At 47.9% G+C, this 22482-nt stretch overlaps 1 protein-coding gene across 2 annotated transcripts; it reads right to left on the bottom strand.

Moving 5' to 3' along the window:
* Positions 1–1338: 1338 nt before the first annotated feature.
* Positions 1339–22377, bottom strand: LOC119396900 (IQ motif and SEC7 domain-containing protein 1). Of its 2 annotated transcripts, none has more exons than XM_037664268.2 (12): positions 22016–22377; positions 16898–17074; positions 15305–15731; positions 13867–14091; positions 12615–12869; positions 11725–12117; positions 7671–7796; positions 5687–5786; positions 5403–5524; positions 4610–4814; positions 2732–2787; positions 1339–2684 (listed from the first exon to the last, which is right to left on the bottom strand). In XM_037664268.2, exons 1-12 carry the CDS (start codon positions 22243–22245, stop codon positions 2436–2438), a joined length of 2565 nt encoding a protein of 854 aa, XP_037520196.1. In that variant the 5' UTR covers positions 22246–22377; the 3' UTR covers positions 1339–2435. The 2 variants fall into 2 exon arrangements, with proteins under 2 accessions (XP_037520196.1, XP_037520195.1); XM_037664267.2 differs by lacking the exon at positions 22016–22377 and adding an exon at positions 20530–21179.
* Between the last annotated feature and the right edge of the window lie 105 nt (positions 22378–22482).

Genomic DNA, 22482 nt, shown 5'->3' with positions numbered 1-22482 from the left:
GCTGTGTGACGGAGGCATTCAAAACACTGTACGTAGTCTATTTTGTGCCACCGTACCTCATGCTTAAAATTAGTTGTGACATTGTAAAAGCATTCACACTTTATACTGTACATATTTCGTACGTGGTAAAAAGTTCATGCCGACATGCAAGAAGCTGTGGTATTGCTCATTGCGTGGCGACACATTTGAGTGCTTTTGTATGCGAGCAGAGTACTGTTGCCTCCCTGCATGGTACACAAGGCCATTGGCTAATTTTACCATAAACGGGCACCAGTGAACAGCACTACTGGCGTACCCTACCACTTTCTGCCAATGTTAGCGCATAATTGCTAGAGCGCTCACAGATCACTGTTTTCTGCATTTTTAAATTTTTTTGCAGCGTACGACTACATCCTCTTGAAGATTGACTAGTTCTAAGTGTTCCACGACGCTTTCTGCATTTGTGCATAACTGGACACAGAGAATGGGCAGCCTATTGGGCTCAGCCCTGGTTAACCTCCCTGCCTTTTTGATATCTTTCTCCTTGACTGGTAAGCTTTCCATCACACTTCAAAAAATTAGTTGTAACTTCTCAGTCCCTTTAAGTCTTTGACAAAAGCGAAATTATGCGAATCAAAAGCGAATCACATTATGAACTCCCTTTAACAGGGAGTTGATAGTCTCACAGCCATTGTAATTTGAAATGGTGTAGAGATACCTGTCGTGAGATTATAGGCATTTTTTATGCTGCTGTGGCAGTTCTTAACACAGTAATGACCCCATGTGGCCAGTCTGGCAAACTGGGTGTGTGTGCCACAAGTTCGACGTGTGTGTTGACAATGAATCATTCTCTGCTCTTTGCTAGGAGAGAGAATCACACTGGTTCTAGAAGTAAACTTCAGATTGGGACCCCTATATTAGAAGGAAACCCTGCAATTAATCATGCACACATACTTCTGGAACAGTGCTTCACTTACAATACAAAATATGGGTACATTTATCCAGGCTTTCCCCTTAGGCTTAGAACCACCTCTCAGTTTTCCAAACAAATGTGATCACTGTCTATCCAATATACTAAAATAGAGCTGTTACACCATTTCCATTAGAATGTAGCATCTTGCTCATTCTGAAGTTATGGAATATCCATAAGATTCAGAAGAACCTCAGTGTTATAATCCACAGTGTCATAGTTCAGTGCACTGCAAAAATGCACTCTAGTGAATAATTTTATGTGAACTAAGCATTAGAATGCATCAGGCTCATACTTTAAATCATTAAATACACTAAATTTGCCACATTAAACATGTGCAACTTCAAGGGCTGCACATCATGCAAAAGTGTAATCACTACATCAAAATATGCATTGGTGAGCTTCTTTATGTGCACACATATCAAGATGCGAAACACTTACAAACATTTAGCCCAAAATGGACTGTTTGCATGCACTGACTGGAAGCAATATCCTGCAGACTCCATATACTATACCGTCGCACAGTATTGACATACTCTCTGTAGCATATGGTGGGATGAAGTATCAATATTTGCACATTTATGATATTCTGAACACTCACTAGACATTGACTTCCTGCATGTAGCAGCACACATAAAAGTATTTTGTTGTATGCCATGAGGGCAAGTTTCCAGCATCACATGATTGAGATATCTAGAAGTAAAAGGGGTGAACTGAACAAAGTGTGTTCACCCACAGTCTCTATACAAGCTCACACGCTCAATTTCGCAGCTGCTGCATTCGCACCGGTAAGACCTCAGTAAACAGTAGGAATCAAAGTGCCAGATCTGTGCCACTAACATTTGTGGATATGCCGCTTCCTTGAAGCATGCAGCATTATCTCGATGCTGTTGTCAGTTCACACAATTTGTTCGACTGCTTCTGTGCTCAGAAAAAAAAAAAAGTGCAGCTTTGAATTACCACGAAAGAGACCTGCAGTCGACTGCATAGTACATACTTCGTTTTTTTGTCCTTTTATGTACACATGCCAAGATGCAGTTACAGCACCGGCATGCCCCACATTCCTCCACACAGGCACAGGCGCAATGAGGGGCACCATTTCACTAAATGTGGTGGGGGAAGAAAACTCCTTTGCACAAGCCCACCACTCTCTCTCCTTTCATGGAAAGGCCTTGACTGTGGCCATGAGGTTTTACTAACAACACCCAGAGCAGGCCTACTGCACCACGCTTGTGCAGAGTGAGCAAGAGGAGTGGGGCCTTTATTTCGAGGTCGGAGGGGGAATGCTTTAAGAGCAGGGAAGTTCTCTTACAAAAGGGACAAGAAAGAAGAGGGGAGCGGGAGAGGTCTGTAATATATACTATATATTAAAATGCGAATCTTCTGCTGTACATAAAGGAGAGGCAGATAGTCAATTTGCAAAATAAAATGGCCTATCGCGTATGTACACTGGGAGATAAGGCGGGCAAGATGGGTAACCCGCCACCTATCCTGGTGGTTCCGTCGTTGCGGGCACTTCCGAGGTCGCCGCAGCTGCCGCTTGGGGTGTGGTGGTGGTGGTGGTCGCGGCCGTGTGGCGACCACGCTTGCCAAACAGGTTCCCCAGGAAGCCATGCCGGGCCCCGTCGCCCATGCTGGTGGCTGCCGCTGCTGCTGCTCCATCCGGATGCTGGACCGTGTGGGGCGAGGACTCCTGGCTCACCGAACTGGCCGCCGAGGACTGGAAGGAGATGGACTGGAGGCGGGGCCCGTTGCCAGCCGCTCTGTCTGCTGCCAGCTCACCATGCCGCTGTCCAGAGAACCCGCGCTGCCTCGTCGAACTGGCCGTGCCGCTGTCTCTGCAAGATTTTAAAGAACACTTAAGAGGCACTTGCGGAGAGCGTGTTCAAGCACCTGGAACCAGGGAAAGCTTGACTGTATGGCAGATCTAAATTCCTTGAGGCTCCGCGACTACAGATGGCGTGACATACAGATTTCAAAGCTTTAATCTATGGCACCCATGTGTTCTTGTCAAAATGGTTAAAGTACAGAACCTGTCCTAACATTATGTGAATAGTGATGAAGTATTGCTACAGTGAATTTACCAAATTTCAATACACAATGAGAGACAGGATTTGCAAACTAGGACACAGAGCCTTTCCCAGTGAAAAACAGCATTCAAGGTAAAGAATAAAGGAAAGCTCTTTCCTATATCCATCTAAATAACTGGATAGCTTTCCATGGCCATGGAAGACAAATCTACTGATGTTCGAAGTTGCGGCTGCACAAGCAGTCAAGCGATCCGTTAAGATTTGCCGTCCAAGAAAAATGACAACACGTAGCAGATACACAATGTGTGCTTGCACCGTAATGAATGCATTAAGTACAGTCAACGTCCGATTTTTCGGACTCCCTAGGGACTGCAAAATCGTCCGAAAAAATGAATTCATGCTTTTCTATTCCGCTCAAGTGGTCAAATCGCCACAGCCACGTCCGAAATAGCTTTAATGCCTCCCAGTACACTTATCAGGCATTTTGGTGCGCGCCCAGGCTCTCGCAAATACATCTGGTAACTGCTGCAAACCCCGCACGTGCCAAGTGCCACTTGCAAATTTACGTCTCGTGATGAATGCCGCTCATACCAGCAAAGCGCAGAATAGATTACAGCTCTCTCGCATGGAGCATTTGGAAATGACGTGGAACACAAAGACTGTGGCAGAAGACTCGTCCGGCTTTCCCCGATGCGTGTGCACACATAAACGATGCACACACACATCGTGGAATCTCCGCTGATACACACCATTTGCTGCCCTGTGAAGCCGACCGTTTCCAGTTTTGCACAGCACATCGCCAATTAAGCTGACGCCTTCACTGTACTGTTGCTGTACCGTACGCACGCATTTGTCATGAAAGGGTTTGGGATGCCCACTCCGTTCCGGACCGCACATGGGTACAGCAATGGTAAGCTGGTTTCCTTCGCGAAGGGAACGCATCTGTGCAGCGCACTTAGTGGTCTCGCACAAAGAGGCAGCATGAACGGCGCAGTGTGTTTGGGTTCTCACCTATTAAACGCGTGCAGTACGCATGCAACTGCGCTAGACCACATGCACTACCGAGCAGTTAACTGGAGATGCTTATTGTAAGTGTTGTCAGCGATTAAGCCATACTGGTGCATTTGCCACCTTCTGCCATCATGCCTCCGTGCATTTCCGCTGCTTATACGTAAAGACATCGCCGCTCGGCGCCGTGATAATGGCCCCTTTGAATTTCTGGTCTGCTTCACCCCATAACACTCCAGCATTGTGGCGAAGCTGACTTTCGGACTCTGCTACTGTCGCAAACGGATCGACTTGCAGAAGCGCTGGTTCGAACCTAGACGACAGATGCGGCAGAGGTGGGGACTTCAATTAATGAATTTCAGACTCGCAATTTGGGCAGAAAGTCCGAAAAATCAGACGCCAAAGAGTTTCAGCGTCTGAAATATCGGACGTTCTTATACATTGACATCTATGGGGCTGGTGACGGTGCCGTGAAAGCATCCGAATTTTCGAGTATGTCCGGAAAATCGGGTGGCCAAAAAATCGGCAGTTGACTGTAGTTTTTTTTGTTTGCTCATTTACCAGTGCTGCCGATGAGCATGCCTCATATTGCAGAGTGCTCTTTCATGGTGATGACACTCACGCTGGTCATGCAGGTCAAGCAGCGAGTTGGAGAGAGCCGACCGCTTGAGGCAGGGACTCTGGGCCAGTAAGGTGCTGCCTCCACCGTTGCCCTCCCCAGTTGCTTCCATGTCGGCCAGACCAGAGTCTCGCTGGTCCCAAGGGCTGCGCAATGCCTGCTGCTTCTCCAGTTCTCCTTCAATACGCAGGCTCTCCATCTCATCCATCTGCACATATCAATGGTTATGATGTCCACCACAATGCCTTTGCTTGTCACTGGCACCTTAACGAAGCAGAATGTTAGGTGGTGCTCGTTAGATAATAAAATGAAATCTAGAGTACGAAACCAGGCATTTCCGTTGCACATATGAGAGGGGAAGGGCGCAAGATGTCTGCCCCTCGAGCACTTCCGTACCCTAAAGAGCGCAGCTGCGAAACTTCCGGTTGCCGTCCCTTGCAGGTCACTGGTAAAGCTGCACGTTGCTGTCGACCCTGGTTTTGGCAGTAATAATGCAGGCAAAATAGTGAGAACCACGAAGCGGCACGGCGTAGGTTACTGGCCCACCAGTGATACGGGCCAACCACGGACACTGGCAAAATAGCGATGCCTATGCAACTCTAGGCAGAACCTTTCCCTTTCATCCAAATTTTGGCAATAGTAAGACACTCCCACATGTGATGGCAACCGGAAGTTTTGCTGTGGCGCTTTTTGGGTTATGGAAACATGCAAGCAGGAATCTTATACCGAAGACCAGGTGGCATGCGGAGACCAACAACCAGCCCTGCGAAATCGCTGCAAACAGAAAGCTGCTTGCCTCAAGAATGGACTCCCTCAGGTCGTCAACAAACTTGCACCGGTCGTGTTCATTACGAGCATTCAGGGTCATCAACGCCCTGTCATCCACTCGCTGAGTCAGGCTGATACCGTGTGGGTAATCTGCAGGCAAAGGGGTTAAAGCACAGCTAACCAAAACACTGAAGCCTTACTACTACGTGTCTTGGAGCAACGCCTTGCCACTTGCAGTCCACGACACATACACGACAGGTGAAATGGGAGGAGATGCCAAGTGCGCAAGGCCACGCTGAAGGTTGTACTCACAGGGTGCCTCGAAAAGGGCCACGTTCATGCCACACAGGGGCAGTGACTGTCGGAAGGCATACTGGACACTGTTTTTCTTCTTGCTGAATATTTTAGTCACCTGGGCAGAGACCATCACATTCTGCACACACAGTTCAAGCTACACATAGGCGGTTAGTGCTGAAACAAAGCTAAGTTAAACATGCTGAACCAGACCACAAACAAAATATGTAATTTGTCATAGTAATTTCTTGAAATATGCAATTTTTTATAAGCATGAAGGCATTGCATTTAGTACAATGCACTATTTCTGCGGCCACTGAGGCTTGTTACTTGCTACATAGCAACAACGAAAACCCAAAGTCAGGTGCTGATGCAAGGCACATGTGAAATACGGAATCATGCTTCGAAAAGTGTGCGACAACACTAACACATGTGCCCCTCGTGCCTTTAGTCAATACTGCAGTTGCCAGCTCATGGCCTCCGAGATCTGGTGGTGCATCTTGGAAGCCATGGCTAGCTAACCTTGCCACTGCTAGAAAGATGCTTTGGTGGCCGCTCTGTCACACAGTGCGTAATTTAGAAGATGTATTCACAAACAGCTGCATGAAATTCAACCATTTGACCTCGGGTGGCGGATGTAGTTTAATCTTATTGCCTTGCCCTTCCCTTGCAGCAACAATGAAACTTATAATGAAACAGCAGAAAAACATGCTAAGTTATATTTATTTATTCAAAATACCTCACAGGCCCAACGAGGCATTGTGTAAGGGGAACACCAAACTATTATGTACATGGCTATACACAACTTAAATAATAATAAAAAAATGTCGATGATTATATAATGTAGAACAGTTACAACGATAAAGAAAATGCAATGGAAACTAAATACAGAATACGAAACATGCGAGATAGTGACTGTATACAACAACAGGCTACAAAAAATAAATACAAATTCTAAAAAGCCATGGAGTTACACAACTCATAAAGACAAAAAGCATTGCTCAAGATTATACATTAAATATGAAGTGCATGTTAGTAGTCAAACATAATGAAAACCACTAATAAAATGAAATAATAAAGCACTGATAGTTAAATACATAAATACCAAACTAGATGTGAAAAGCGAAAGAGTGAATTCTGAAAATGCGTGTTGAGGTGGTGTCGAAATTTATCTCTGTTAGGCCTTATCAGCCAAGGTGACCCGAATTCTGTTATACCATCTGAGAACATCTTGCTTTAGGTGCACGAGCTATCAATCAACAATCAAGAAAACAGTGGCAATTTATCTTTCAATCATCCTCACCTACACGGGATGAGTGAAAGTGATAACATTTACCAGCATTCTTTTGCCACGAATGTTTGCTGTTCCTGAGAAATCAAGTCAGATTTGGTGCTAGGCAAGAGCTGCCACTTTGATGGATGCCAGCATGTTATTTTACACAAAGCTTAGGGGCATCCAAATGCAAACCCAAACCCAAGGAAGTAATTTCATGTTCGAAGCTTGCACAATAGAAAGGTGCATGCTAGTAGTTAAAGGCTTGGTTCTGGTGTGCCAGTTCTAGAGCTCCCTATTGAGCAATTTACAGTATTAAACAGTAAATATATTTTGTGCTCATATGATTGGCCTACAATATGCTTTTAGGAAAAGATGTTTCATCTAAACCATTCATTAAAGGCTGCAGCAGAGACTAAGCTGGAACTAGTCATGCTGCACCTTGAAAGTACAGTGAGCATTTTCACCTAGTAGTATTTGACTTACATTGAGTGGACATGCTTTGAACACTAGGTTCAATTAAACAACTTCTTAATGTTTGCTAAAGTAATGATGATCAGTTACCTTTGGTAGCGACAAAGCCCATGGTTACCGAACCTTTTTTCCCACAACCACATACGTGAGGCAAGTAACAACATATAGAACAGCACTGTATAGCTACAACTGTTTCTTAGCAGAAGGCGAGACAGCACTGCATATCTCTTAAAAATGCATGCCAGCCACACTCACCAGCAGGAGGTCATTGAAGAGAAACACTTCACGCTGATGCACACCGGGGCGTTCTTTCTTGTGGACATCGTAGACCTCGTAGAGACGGCAGTAGCACACCAGACGACGATGAGCAAGAGCCAAGTTCTGCAAGCGCAGCCATACCAGAGCATGCATCAGTAGAAGCACTGACAGATTCCTGTAGCTTGAATATAGTCACAGCTAATACGAGTAGGCATATGACAATTTGTTCCGTCTGCAAATGTACGTGCCATGACACTCTGCTATGCCATAACCATAGTAAGATTATGAGGCATGTTGTAGCGGGGAAGCATTAATGCTGACCACCTGGGGGTTCTAAACTTTCACCTAAATCTAAGTACACGGGTGTTTTTTGTATTTTGCCCCCATTGAATCCACATCCTCGAGCTTAGCTTGTGGGGGTGCTACCACCCCTTGTAAAGTCCGTTTCACCTCATGGCGCCCATGCGTCGTAGCTAGCTTCGCCGCCGAGCAAGAGATGGCGCTGTGATCACTTAGTGGCTAGAGTCACTGTATATGCTACCTTTAGGTAGCAGAGTAGCGCATAGGTCCGGCTAGCAACCACAGCTATGCGGTGAAGTTGCACTTCGTTTTTGCAGGCGACATGCCTACTGTGTCGCTGATTAACCTGTCTGGCGTGTCAAAGACCGGCGACAAACGTTGGCTGTCGATGGCTAATGTTAATTCAGTTCGCTGCAGTGGCGGCGTCGAGAAATAAAAAAATTGGCCCAAGCGGCAGCTTCTCCGCAATGCATGGTTGCTAGCGGCGTTGGAAGACAGATGCGCAACTCTGCTACCTAAAGGTAGCATATACAGTAACTCTAGTAGTGGCGACAGCAGTGCCGCCTGCAGGGAGCGAGGTTACGCGGGCGCATAGGGAAGAGCTCTTACTTTCTGTTGGGGTTTGTTAGTGTACGTGGATGAACAGCTCTCGCGCAGGATCCATGGGGGCGATTCCACGGCTCGGTCCCACGAGCTCCTATGGCGAGTCGAACGTGGGAAACGCAGCACTTGTACATTGTACGTGTTATGCTGTGTATGTGTTACATAAGGGCGAGCCCGCCATTATGTAAAAGCAGTTTCTTCATCGCAAACTTCATCGTTGCAATACAGCGTCTACTGTGTCTGTCTGTTCCGACAGCGACTCTTCAGGCCCCACGGACCCACATGGCTTGCCCAGCGTGGAACGCTTGGAACATCGGACGACAGTCTTTGTGATTCGGAGCAACCTTTGTTAGAGCCGAATTAGTGTAGGCCTAGGAGGAATTTTTATTCACTGGCGTCGGCAGAGTGCTTTCTTAAGAGCGAGGAGATCGGTTGCTGGGGTGTGTTGAAACTTGTTGGCATTCCAAGAGTTTCTTTTTGTTCGCAAGTTGTTTTTTTAAAGAAGCTCGTTGAGTTGCTAACTTGTTGGTACGAGAGCGAGGCTTAGAGCACATGGATTGTAGGCAAGCCCGAAGCAAGTGAGTATGGAAGCCTCGTAGGTGGTCCGAGTTTTCTGTAGATAGCTTCTTCTATCTTGTGTGGCTCAAGGAGCTGGGTGGCCATGGGCCACGGGTGTCATGCTGCCTGGTATTATGGCTCGGCACCGCGGCGCTCCAACACGAACAGGTGAGTGCCAATCACTCGATAAGCTGCTCAACGCAGCGAGCAGAGTAGGGCTGATGTCTCCTCAGGGCTGCCTCTTCAGCACCTATTCTGGTTGCTGGTTGGATGCCGGTTGCTGTCAAGCGACTTGTTAGGCCTAAGGCTCCGCGGAGCTGCCTGTCACACGTGGGACACAACCAGGTGGATCATGGCAGTGAGGTGTTGCATTTAGCTTTACTCATTCTAGCTTGCGTGGCACGAACTAAGAAAATCGACCTTTGTTCACTTGAACTTGGAGTCTCAGTCACCACCGATATCTTTGCCAGCTGTACAGAACATCATATGCGGCGATGTGTATATAGCACCCCTACTTTTGTCCTACTGCACCGTTCCGTCGAGAGTGTTTTGAGTGTATGCAGCAGGAGCGATGTCACCTGCGACTGGCTGCCTTCTGCACATCATCTTCGCCGCTAGCTAAGAAAGTGGACGAGGCATCTCAGGCAATGGAGATGCCTGTAACCTACGCAGATGCCTTCAAACCGAGGCCCTCATGAATCCTGCTCGCAGCCCTCGACCAGAGCACGTGTCGGTGCGAGCAACACTTTTCCGCGCTGACTGCCACGTTGCCTTTGTGGCATCCAGGCTCGGGGCCACATCGTCGAGCCTGCGGACAAGCCGCCTGTTCAGTGGTGTGAACCAGCGGTGGTGTCGTGGCGCGCGAACATTCCATAGGGACATTTACGCCACATGTGCTGCCTTCTTTTCGTAGAGCTTGTATAGCTGTTTTAAGCTTTTTTCAGGATATGCTTTGATTTAAAATTGGGGGGATGTGGGGGAGCTAACCTCCTGTAAAGTCATTTTCACCCCATGGCATCCACACTTTGTAGTTAGCATTGCCGCCAAGTGAGAGATGGTGCTGTGGTCGTGCGGCGGCACCAGTGGCACCGCCTGGCGGGGAGCGATGTTACGTGGGTGCATGAGGAAGAGCTCTCACTCTCCTTTGGGATTTGGCAGCATTCATGGACGGACGTCTCTCGCACGTATCCCAGCTTTCTTCTGTCGCATACTAATTTTTCACGTTTTCTGGTGATACGAATTTCACATGATACTGATATTTTTGGTGACCCCTCGAGATTCATATCACCGAGGTTTTACTGTATTTAGAGATTTGGCCGGCGAGCTCGCCGTTATATAAAAGCAGTACACGTGTCCACGTGTTCGTTTGCTCGACAGCGTGACTGTGTCCGTGTGCTCCTAGAGCGGCTCTTCAGGCCCCACGAGCTCTATTCTGCATTTGTCCCTTCAAGAGAATGTGCGACACTGAAAATGCTAGTTTACAATAAGAACACACAACACACAAGATTTAGATTATGGTACACACCCAAAGCCCATGGCACAGTGGTCCCTACCTGTTTAGATAAATGCAAAGACATGACAATTGTTTAAAGGCCATCGACACAGGCTGTGGCATTAAATTCTAGTGCTGAACCTTTATGTGATAAACTAGCCACAGTTTCTTTCCCCCTTTTCAGGTCTGCCATAAATCAACTAAATTCTTAAATTTACCCCCGAGTGCACAGTGATGCACTGATTCATGGGCAGAATACAATGCATAAGTCACTACACCTTTAGCTTGCTGCTGTCGTCACACACGAACACCCTATTGCCTGTCTTAAACACACTGGTATTCATCTGGTAGCAGCCTGCAGAATGACAAATGATGCTGGATAGGAAACTCTGCATATCTCTTTTCTTTTGGATTAGCCATAATAATAATAGCTATTGGGTTTCACGTGCTGAAACCACAATATATCACAAGGCAAGCTGTAGTGGGAGACATTGGATCAATTTCAACAGTCTGGGTTTCTTAATGTGCACCTAAATCTAAACATACGGGTGCTCTTTGCATTTCGCCACCTTCAATATATGTGGCCACTGTGGCCAAGAATCAAACCTGCACCCTCTAGCTCAGCACTTCAACCCCAACTGAGCAAGCAAATAGTAATAATAAAACTTGCTGGGGCTTTAAGTGTCAAAACCACGATATGATTGTGAGGCATGCTCTAATGGAATGCTCCAGAAATTTCAACCACCTGGGGTTCTTTAAAGTGCACCTGAATCTAAGCTCACGAACCTCTCTCATTTAACCTCCATCTAAACGTGACCGCTGCAAGTGGGACCGAACCCACGTCCTTCTGGTCAGCAGCCGCACATATTAACCCATCGTACCACCGTGGTGGCAAGTACTATTAATGATGAAGAGTTTCATCTTGTCACTGCCTGGTTTATCATCATATTTAACGAAAACAGCTAAGCAGGCGACAGCACAGAAAGCAGGTACTCGAGTGGAGTTACTCTGATTTGAATGGACTGTACAGTATGTGAGTGTATGTGGCACAACAGACAATACAAAGGAAAAAAACTCCAGCAAGCAAACACAACCCACCGGTCGCTTTCCAACAATGGACTGCTGCACCTTGAGCACTTGGCTGACATGATCGGAACCAGGCCGAAATGGGTGTGCCTTGATGCGTTCGTAGATGCCTGCAAGCATGTCCCGGTCGAGGTCCCGGCCTTCATCCACCCCTCGCAGGTTACGGACATAGTCTTCCAGCTTCATGCGCTTGTCAGCTTTCACCGAGGGCGTGTGCAGGTCTGTGTTTAGTAGCACCACCGAGAAGGCCAGCACAAAGAGGGTATCGGGACTGGCCAGTTTGGCCACGACGTCCGGGTTGCAGCGTGCATACCGATGGCTGAACACTTCCACTAGCCGCTCAATCTTCTGGGCCTCCCCTGGTAACAGGAAGTGGCTCTGGAATCGCCGGAGGGCCAAGTCCACCTGCCGCAATGGTCGGTATAGGCAACTAATTCACCTGCCTTAAGTTAAAGAAACTTAATACTTGTACAAACAGATGACGTCATGAAAGCAATACTGTCCTTCCAAGCACACAAACTTAGCCGAAATGAGGACATAATATTGCACCCACATGCCACACACATCGAGCCCAGATAATACATCAAAGTATTCGTTGATTCGAAAAGTTGCAACATCCCCTTGGAAATCCTACGTAAATCTGCGACATCATGCTGACATACCGCGATGTCATGCTGACGTTCACGTGCAGAGATTCCACCGCGAAATATAAATGAGACTTCGACCATCATTTTGTCTTCTATAAATAAACCTGTGATGGTGAAATTAATGGCAATAGAGTTTTTAAAGAATTATATAACAGTCTAAACTGATTCGTTGTCTCACTTTAGTGTCCATTTAACTTCCCCCTGCAAACTTTAGAAGCTCCGCATTAGATGGGAGGTGGTTGCCAAAGCACTTGCCTGCATTCCAGCAAAGTCCAGCTCTTCAACGAAGCACTCCAGCACACGGGCGTTGAATGGACCTTGCAGGTCACCCAGGTACTCGCCGATGCGCATCTTGCTCAGGCCCTTGCGCGAGATGAGGAACCTGGCTACTGCTCGAGGGCACGGATCCAGGAAACCGCGCTCCGTCAGATAGCGGATTCCTTTATCAGGCCGCTTATTAAACAAGTTCAGCCCCACCCGGTACTGGCGCTTACGCTGCGCCTCGCTACCCTGCGAGTGAGTACAAAACAGCATGAGACGAATTGAATTTGCAACTAGAAGGTAGTCATGTTCCACAATTTAGAGCACGATTCTCCTTGAAATAAAAATTGCCCGCACTTTCGGCCTAGCATGCAGGTAATTTTTTCTGTCTATTCAAAACCTGTAAACCTGCGTGCATGTTGGGAGAAATGGTTTGAGTTGATGTTCACTGTATGTTTAAAAATATGTATCTATGTATTATAAGAGTAAATGCGTACACATATATATATATATGTGTGTATATATATGTTCTTTTTTTCTCTCTTATCTGACCTGTGCGTATTTTGTTGCACATTGTATTGAGCTGGCCGCTAGCCACTTCAGGCTACCGGTCCACATAATCCTTGTATACACACTTTTACTGTTCATGAGAGTAAAGTCCCATTGAGTGATAGATTGACGCGGGTGTCACAGCTGGAATATGTGGCTACTTCAAGTGGCTAAATCAATGTCTGCATAGCCCACCCCTTTCATTTCAGGGTTTCTTAATTTAGTGCAACGATTCTGCAGTTGCCGCTTGATTTAGCGAATCCTTCAGAAATGGTGTATACAAACTTTCACAAAAAAGAACCCACGTTGAAACAACATGCAAAGTGCATAGGTGCACCATGTGCCATCTCGGCACATAAACAGCACCAGTGCTAAAAATGTACCATTCATGCTTGTAAGGACAGTTCGAAACATGTAACCTGTAGCTAATCTGATCTGCCTATGACAATTGCATTTGGCTTTGTTTCATGGTGGTGACCAAATAAGGGAAGCACGAGCTTAGTATTGTTTCTTTACAAGCATACTAGTAACTAAATACTGTTAACATATAGAGCATGAGCTGCGCCCATGAATTTTTAGAAGGTTGCTTCACGACGCATGCATTTAGAGAGCATGCGCACACTTATTTTTTCTGGAGTGCGACACTGACTTGGACCACAGAAATGTCAGAGCTTTAGAGATAAATCATGCAACAGACCTTGGAGCCTAGGGAGTCCTTAGGACTACCCGGACCCTGGTGTGGGTAGAGCAGAAGCACGTCAGAGGCTGGTGGTGAACACGAGTAGGCAGGGCAGTCCACACTGTCCTCGCTGTTTTCAGAAATGTTGCTGAGCCGCTTGTCCTCTGGCCGCGCTGAAGGCAGTGTAGGCTGGCCACTACCATTGGCTGGGGCTGTAGCCGTTGCTGCTTGGGTTGCTGGAGCCTGGCATTGTGAATCAAAGAAGGGAAGCACATATCCAGTTTGACCGCAGGGCATCCAGCAGAGACAATGCAGCTGCTTAATAACATCTTAATAATTTGTAGGCTTCTTCAGTCGTCATGTTATTCAAGAGCATCACATTGCCTCCCCCCCCCCTCTCCAAGAGAGAGCGTGCGTGAGCAGCACTGAACTTCAAGGCAAGAAAAGTGGCCAAAAAAGGAGGACACAAACAAAACAAAGCAGGCAGTCAAGGATGACAATACAAGAAGCAGGTAATAAGTATACATGAGAATAGCACATCATGGCCCAGAGAGAAGTCATGGTCAATTCAATTCAAAGGCCTGCTTGAGAATCCTGTAAAATCCATTAAAGCTCAGGAGGCTGAGCCTAATTGTTACTTTCTAGAAGGCATGTAGCACTGCAACACTTGAACACTTCTCTCCCACTGAAGGCACCGATGGAGACGTTGTGGCTAACTCAGCTTCACATTCGTACTTGGGCAGGGCTTAGGAGCTTGGGAGCACGTCATGTGCGGTCGATTCTTGCATGCGTTAGGAGCTCCATGGCGACGATTTCGCAAACTCCATCCCATTTGCCCGAATGTGCCCTTTTGAAGTATTGCAATAATAGTAATAATTGCTACGGTTTTACATCCCAAAACCACAATACGATTATGAGGGATGCCGTAGTGACGGGGTCAGGAAATTTTGACCATCTGCTGTTCTTTAACATGTACCTAAATCTAGGCACACGGGCCTCTAGCATTTCACTTCCATCGAAATGTGGCCACCGCTGCTGGGATTGAAGTACTGCAAAAGTGACATATGCTGCACAGATCACAGGTCGACACTCCAAAACGGCTGATGCTTAAGCTGATTGGTAGATCAATAGAGCTAAGTGCATCATTGATGGCACCAGAACAAACAAAAAAGAAAATCAACCTTTCAGGTACTTAATTGAGCAGAGCAGGCCCGTAGCCAGGGGGGGGGGCAGGCCCCCCCCCCCCCTGAAATTTTGATGACACATGGTGTTTTATCGAAAATAAATCATGAAAATAGGCGTTTTTTCTCAAGTAGTGAAGGCTTTCAGCAAGTAGCCCCCCCTCCCCCCCCCCCCCCCCCCCCCCCCAAAAAAAAATTCCTGGCTACGGGCCTGGAGCAGAGCATGCAGTACCATAACAGAAGGAAACAATAAGTAACCTTACTCCTAGACTCACCACACTGTGCTTCCAGCTTCCAGAGCTTTCCTTTGAGCTGGAGGAAGTTGTGGTGGTGGTGCCAGGAATGGAGGAAGACCGTCGGGGCACTTGCGGGGGCACCCGCCTGCTGGCAGCCGCAGCCGCCGCAGCAGCTTCTGCCAAGGCTCCTTTAGTGGGCGTGCGATGGTGGGCGGGCCACGGCAGGGCACCCTCCGAGGAGGGGGGACTGGCACCGGAAGGGGCGAGCAGGTCCAGTGCATGGATGCGCCGCGAGAGCCGACGCTCACCCTTGGATGCACTGGCCAAGTCCAGGAAGCGCTTCTGCATGCAGTGGCTGCGGAAGGCCCGCTGGATGGTCAGTGCTGCTGTGCGTGCCCGCACGCCCCCGTACTTGCGCTCCAACATTTCCACTTGCTTGTCCAGAAGGTCCTGCGACAACTCATACCTGCACACAGAATGGAGGGAGGGTGGGAGGGGTAAAGTGCGTCTAAGCATAACCTGCTGAAACAGTCAGGCTGCACACTGACAAGGTTCTTCATTATGTACTGGAAGCAGCTATAAAAAACTGGGAATCTTTACATTTGCCACAAATCAAAAGAGAGGAAAAGGGCAACAAAGAGATGGGCGTGCATAGGACATTATTTCGAAAAATAGAGAAGACAAAATGACAATAAGGACTACACACAAATATGCTTGCGTTCCACGTCTACTTAATCTGTTGTGTAAACAACTTCCAAAGGGAGATTATGCAAGTGCTGAAGTCATTAACTATCTACAGCAACCGTCACTACATTGTTGACAGTAATACGAGGGCAGATTCAGTTTTGAGGAAAACTCCACATCCAAGAGATACTAGGATAGTAACACATATGTACTCTATGGGGCCTTCATCACAACACAAGTGTTAACGATCTTTACACACTCCATCCGTGTACCTCACAGAAAAAGACTGGGGAAAGTGGGGGGGGGGGTGCTGTTTTGGCCTCTTGATTTGTACCATCATACGCAGACTCCTATGCTTCTGGGGGCAACATAGCCCGACAGATTACCTGCTATGGCAGTTTAACAGCTATAGAATGGCACTGCTAGGCACGAGGGCATGGATTTGATGCCTGACTCCAGCAGCAGCATTTTGATGGGCGCGAAATGCAAAAATGCCTGTGTATCTTTAGATTAAGGTGCACATTAAAGAAACCCCACAACACTTTTTGAGCATGTTCAGAAAACACTGCCAATCGATAGTCAAGGCTCCTGTGAACATTTGAGCCAAATCTTACACCACTGCACACAGCAAGGAATTTACAATTACATTTCAAAGAAAGCTAGAAATCACTCACTCTTTATTAGGCAAATTCTGTGATAGATGAGCCTGACTACATCATAGGTACGACACGATCACTGGCTAACGTATTCATGTGCTGTATAGTTATCGCAGCCACCACCACGTACCCACGTTGCATTCTTTAGTGCTGGAATTACGCACCACAGAATTACACCAGAGTGTGCTTGTGATCACGCTGAAAGTGAGCCAATGTGTTCAAAACAAAAAAGGAAAAGAAAGTGCTCTTCCCTCGCCTCGCCCCCCCCCCCCAAAGGCAAAACTGCACTCACTGTTGGGAGTGCAGCCGTGACCGCTTGAGAGCCTCATCGTCCAGGCGACGCAGCGGTGGTGCTTTGCGGGGCGGTGTGCTGCCACGGTTGGGGAGACTCCCCTGGTCAGCCCCATCCACCCCATCCTCAGGCCGAGCCTGCTTCTGGGGGGGACCTGGCCGCAGCTCAGGCGGCTGGCTGCAGCGTTAATTGAAAAGTCTACTGTTCCAAAAAGCAGTGACATGCAACTGCCAGTAAAAACGCAGAGAATTTCAAGGCAGCGAAAAGAAGCAGCCCCGAGCAACAAAGCTGGATAACACTTGCTATGCATTTGAGCAGTACAGTCATAGGCGTGTGCATGTGGAGGGGAACCCTGCATGCACACCTAATCACATAAGGGGGGGCACAAAGTCTGCCCCATACTTTTACTCAGTCGGACCTGTCTCTTATTGTTTAAAGAGCAGGGTCGTGGCCGCGCAGGTTTTTGTCGATAATGGCGGCCAAAGGCCCCCAATGTTGAATTCCAAGAACTGTTTACTTTTCATTTTTACTCCCGGAAAGCCAGGGAGCAAAGGCAGGCCATTGTGAGAAGCATGTCATCTCACTCATTTTCATTCTTTCATCCATTCTGAAGCATGTTGTCTTTTGGACTCAACCAAAAGGTGTGCTGTGATGAAACCCCCTGCGCATGCCTATTAGTACAGTAAAGACATAACAATGCAGCATCAACACCCAAACAGTAGAAATGTCTACACTGCAGTGCAACATTCAGAAAAATACTGCCAACTACGGATAAATTTTGTTAAGAGTACAAAATTGGTGTATTCATATAGGAGATAGTGGTCAAGTACTGCACCAGGGTGGCCAATCCTATTTCTGGTGAGGAAGTGCATTACCTGCGGTGGTCACAGGGATGAGGCCGCACCCCTGGCCTGTTTATGCAATTCCATCGAGACGTGGATTTAAAAAAAAAAATCTGGTGGGGTATTCTGCGGCACTGGGATTCAAGCACAGCGCTTTTGAAGGTAAGTCTGATGCTCTACTTCTACGCCATCGCTGCATACCCCAAAACAACCGATGAAAAGGGGTAAGACAAGACAACCCCCTCCATACCCACTCCAAGCACCAACTTAGATGAGAATACTACTAAAAACGACTTATTAATGAATGTCGAATAGACCTACCTTGCTTTGCTAAACCAAATATGGATCACCAAAGCAAAACCAAAAACTCACTCAATATACTGAAGTAACATTCACATGACTTACATGACAACAGCTATCACAAGCGTGCTCATCCAACGAGATTCATTAGCCGTAACTTTGGCCTCTCAAGACTGAGTACTTGATCGCCAAACCTAAGGTGATGGCCTAAGGTGCTAGCAAGTCTAGGATACTGACTTGCCATAATTCTTGCAAATGAACTTGAGAGCCGAGTTTCACCAAACGTGGGCATGGATTGTTCAGGTAACTGAACGAAGCAATAGTGATGCAAATAACAGGCCATTTACAGCAAGTGATACAGTGGAACACACATTATGCTTCAAAGCATGTACGAGTTCCTCAATCAAATGGAGTGGACAGATTGTCAACACTTATATGACTACATAGTGAATATGAATAATGATAGAATGGGCATTTTACGGCTACTCATATTTTCAAATCATAATCTCTGAACGGGCCCACATTTTACAAGATCACGAAAACTAGCCTAAATCATGGAAATAATTAGTGACACGAAACACAGCACTACAACAAACAAGAAAGCAGTTGCCAACAGAATCAGTCGACAAGAAAAAAAAATACTCGTATACGCAGTTTGACTTGCCCTTCTCATAAAAGAGGTTTGCCAGTCCAGTAAAGTTCTGGTGCTTAATGCCATTTAAGCTGCAAAATATTTAAATAATAGACATTTTACTATGTTGTGCTAATTAAACAAAGGTACCTACGAAATAAAAAAAAGTAAGAGGGAAATGTGGGCTTGAACGATATGCAAAATTCATCATGCACACCTTAAAATGCTGTCATTAAAATTTATACACTAAAACGAGATCACTTGGTCAAATACATAAATTACTGCTTGTGCAATAGAGGCCCAAATTGGCATCAAAAAGCAATAATTCTCTGAATGCAATAATGATACTCTTGCAGTGCAGTTAAGCAAAACATGCAAGCTAGGTGCAAAGTGATAACAAAGTGAACCACATCAGTTTAGGGCAAAGTAGTGCACAGAATTTCATTTCCACTGTGTTCGGTATGTGAAATATCACTGTAACGTTGGCTCATACACTTATATCAGAGCTATCACAGTTAATGGCCAGATTCGTAGCCACACAATGTGCCAGTTGTTAAACTGAGTTTTGATGTAATGCTGCATTCCGTCAGCACTGTAGATGTTTGGGATGTATTTGTGGGCATAGTTGCACTTTAGTAACAGTACCCAAGTATCACTTTCAATGCTCATTTTTATATATCACATTGCACATACATTACCAAGGGAGCAACAATACAGGCAGTTATGGACATGGGAGTGTGTAATCACAATGAATTTTAAAATTAAGGTACATAGCCACGCGGATGCCACATCACTGCGAGTCATGCTGCCTCCTGGTCCACGAGGGCCAAGTTGTTTCGAACAGAAATTCGTGGTGTTTATTATACTAGGAAAACAATGCTAGCGGGACGAATACTAAAACAGCACTTTCACAACACGTCCTCGTCCCCTGACGGCTGTGTTTTCAGAGTACGACTTTGCCCCAACTAGCCGAAGTTTCTCTGCGCTTATGAACTTCCCATTTGCAACTAAACTGTAAATGACAGTGTAGTACACGCAAAAGTGCCCATAGCTGACGGTTTCGTTAAACCAGCAGCTGTCTCAGTGCAGTGGAAAATCTCCGACACGATCCGCTAACACGTTCAATAACGCGATATAAAACGAAACTGCCGTGGGTACACTTTAAACACGTAAACAGAGAATACATGAATGAGGGCACTTGAAATGCACTCAATGGTCACAGACAAGAGCAACCATGCGTGCAGTTCTACACTGCCTCGAGTGCCCCGACAGGTTTCGCAGTTGCAGAACTGCCAACGCAGACCTTTTCACTCGGCAACGATCGATGTGAACGGTAAACTGCACTTGGCCGAGTAGACGTAAACAGTGCGACAGATATCAACTCAGCAGACGTGCGCGTACAAGGAAGGCAACATTTTTTTTTTTCTCCTTCACCGCTCGCACACGAAGCGTCGGCCGAGATGGGCAGTTTCGTTTTATCTCGGACCAGTTAATATGCGACACGTTCCCTTTTCGACTGTGCGCCCTGTCCGTACAGGCGGCGGGCCGAGCTGCACCCTATCCTCACCGGTCGACCGCGGGATATCGTCGGAAGGACGGCCGGTCGCGGCAGACCCGCAGTGCCGAGCCGGGCCCCGCCAGGCCCGCCTGGAGGGCCAGGCAGCGCCACAGCAACAGCAGCTCGTCGCAGCGGCTCGCGGGGGGCATCCACATTGCGAGGGCGGCCACATGGCGCGCACGGGCACCCCGCGCACCCGCCACGCGCCACCACCACTAACCGCCGAGCTGGCCGACGGCCGTTTCCTCCCGACTGGGAGCGCGCAATGGCGACCGCGATCTGGGTCAGGCGGCCAGCCTACCTGTGCTGGGTGACGCGAAGCACGGCGCGGCCGTACGGGCTGAACGGGTGCAGGAACGCCCGTGGACCGCGGTCCCGCGTGAACACTGCCTCCTGACAGACGAGCGGGGGCTCGCCGACGCCGAACATGACGGCCGCCCACCGCAGCTCCCGCTGTCGCCGCTGCACCACCACCACCAGCCGCCGTCGTCGTTCGAGGTCCGCGTCCTTGGCGTCCGCAGCGCCCTCTGCGCTCCGCGACGCCCGAGGCGGTGCGCCCGCGGCTACGCCTGGCAGCTCCCGGCTACGGACCACCGCGGGGGGCGCCCGTCCACCCAGGCAACAACGACGCGCGGACAAAGCGTCGGGCAGCGGGCTGCATTCTCCGTGCCGAGCTCCACCGGGCGCCGCGGCCGAAAACACCACGGCCACCCACACGCGCACCAGACCCGTTATTCGACGAGCCGTTATCGCGCGGCGCCCCTCAATTTGACGTCTTGTTCGGAGCGGCGGCGACGCTTTGAGGAAAACGCGTGCGGCGCGGCCAGTCGGATAAATGAAAGCGCTTCCCTCTCCTCCGCCCTCTCCGGGTCGAGCCTTGAAGCGCGCCCGCCGGACAGCTGTCGCGTGCCGCCGGCCACTCCTCCTCGCCGCCATCGCAACATGCACCTGCTCTCGGACAGCTGCATACCGTCAACTGCGGTCTCCTTGGTGGCAGCGGCGTCACGCAAACTACCTCCCGAAAAACGCCTAGCGTTCAGTCGGTCTTGGTTTAACGGTGCACGCAAGCACACACCGGCCAGGTCTCGAGAAAGGTTTCACACACTACGTCAATGCGCTCGCGTCAGCTCGGCAGCGTGACATGATACGCTTCTCCACCTACTCTGCACATATCAGATGTCACCATCGCCGTGCAGCTGCTCCGCCGTCGCGCATCGCATTCCTTTCTCATGTCGACTGGAACTGGTGGACAAAGCATATACAGTCGTGCGGGCCTCCACCAAAAATGTCCATTCACCACACGATCGTGTTTCCAAACGTGGTATTTCCCACGTTCAGCGCACAGCAATGCAATAACACAACGTAATGCGATTAGGAGAGACGGCTTCACAAGTCTTCCATTCAAGATTCAATTAAGAGATTGTTCCTTTCACGCATGGTGATGGCAAATTAGGCATCATAGCCACAATTTTTGTCTTCGCGGGTTATAAATAACTACCCTGGACGGAACGTCTACTAGAAGCCATTTCAACGCTACACAACCTGTAATTTATGCAACCTATAATCGTAAACGAAACTGTTAGGCCTACGGTGTACGTTAGGTAAACAGTAATTTCCTGTACCACATGTAATGTTTTCTACATCGGCATGCATTTCCGCGTCGCTCTTCTACACGATTTGCAAACGCAGTACGAGTATTACGTACATCAAAATGTTGATGCTATTGCGACCGTAGTTGGCGTCGGCACGACTGTCGAGATACAACGATTGCAATAAATATTAGTCACCTTTCATTTTCGAGCGCCTCCAGGTCTGGGAATCCAAGTTGTGCACAAATATCGTTTATGTCGCATAACAACGCTGCTTTTTCCTGTTGAAGTAAGCGCACTCTGCTCTGCAGCTCCTGTATCCTCAGACAATCGGCATCGATGAGCTTGTCTTTCTCCGCTGTGTTCTCCTGGAGCTCGCGCAGGCGTTTAAGGAGCTCTGGTTGTGGATAGCTCGTACCTTCGGTCATAGTGAAGCGCGAAGAGAGGCCCCATCACTTTCTTGGCAGAATCATAATTCGCACATCATAAAGCCGCGACGGTCAGTCGCGCCACCGAGTTCACGAGTCAAATGAACTCGCGCACGACGAATCAACTACTTTCGCGCAATCAGCATCAAACATGGGTCCGTTGTTGCGACAGTTTCGTATTAAAAAGTTTATCACTACTGTTTTTACTGAATGAATAATTACGCTCAATTTTTGCTT

This window comes from Rhipicephalus sanguineus, chromosome 6 (assembly GCF_013339695.2).
Source record: "Rhipicephalus sanguineus isolate Rsan-2018 chromosome 6, BIME_Rsan_1.4, whole genome shotgun sequence".
NCBI lineage: Eukaryota > Metazoa > Arthropoda > Arachnida > Ixodida > Ixodidae > Rhipicephalus > Rhipicephalus sanguineus.
The sequence above is the reverse complement of the archived record's forward strand: the minus strand, read 5'-3'. Positions and strand labels throughout refer to the sequence as shown.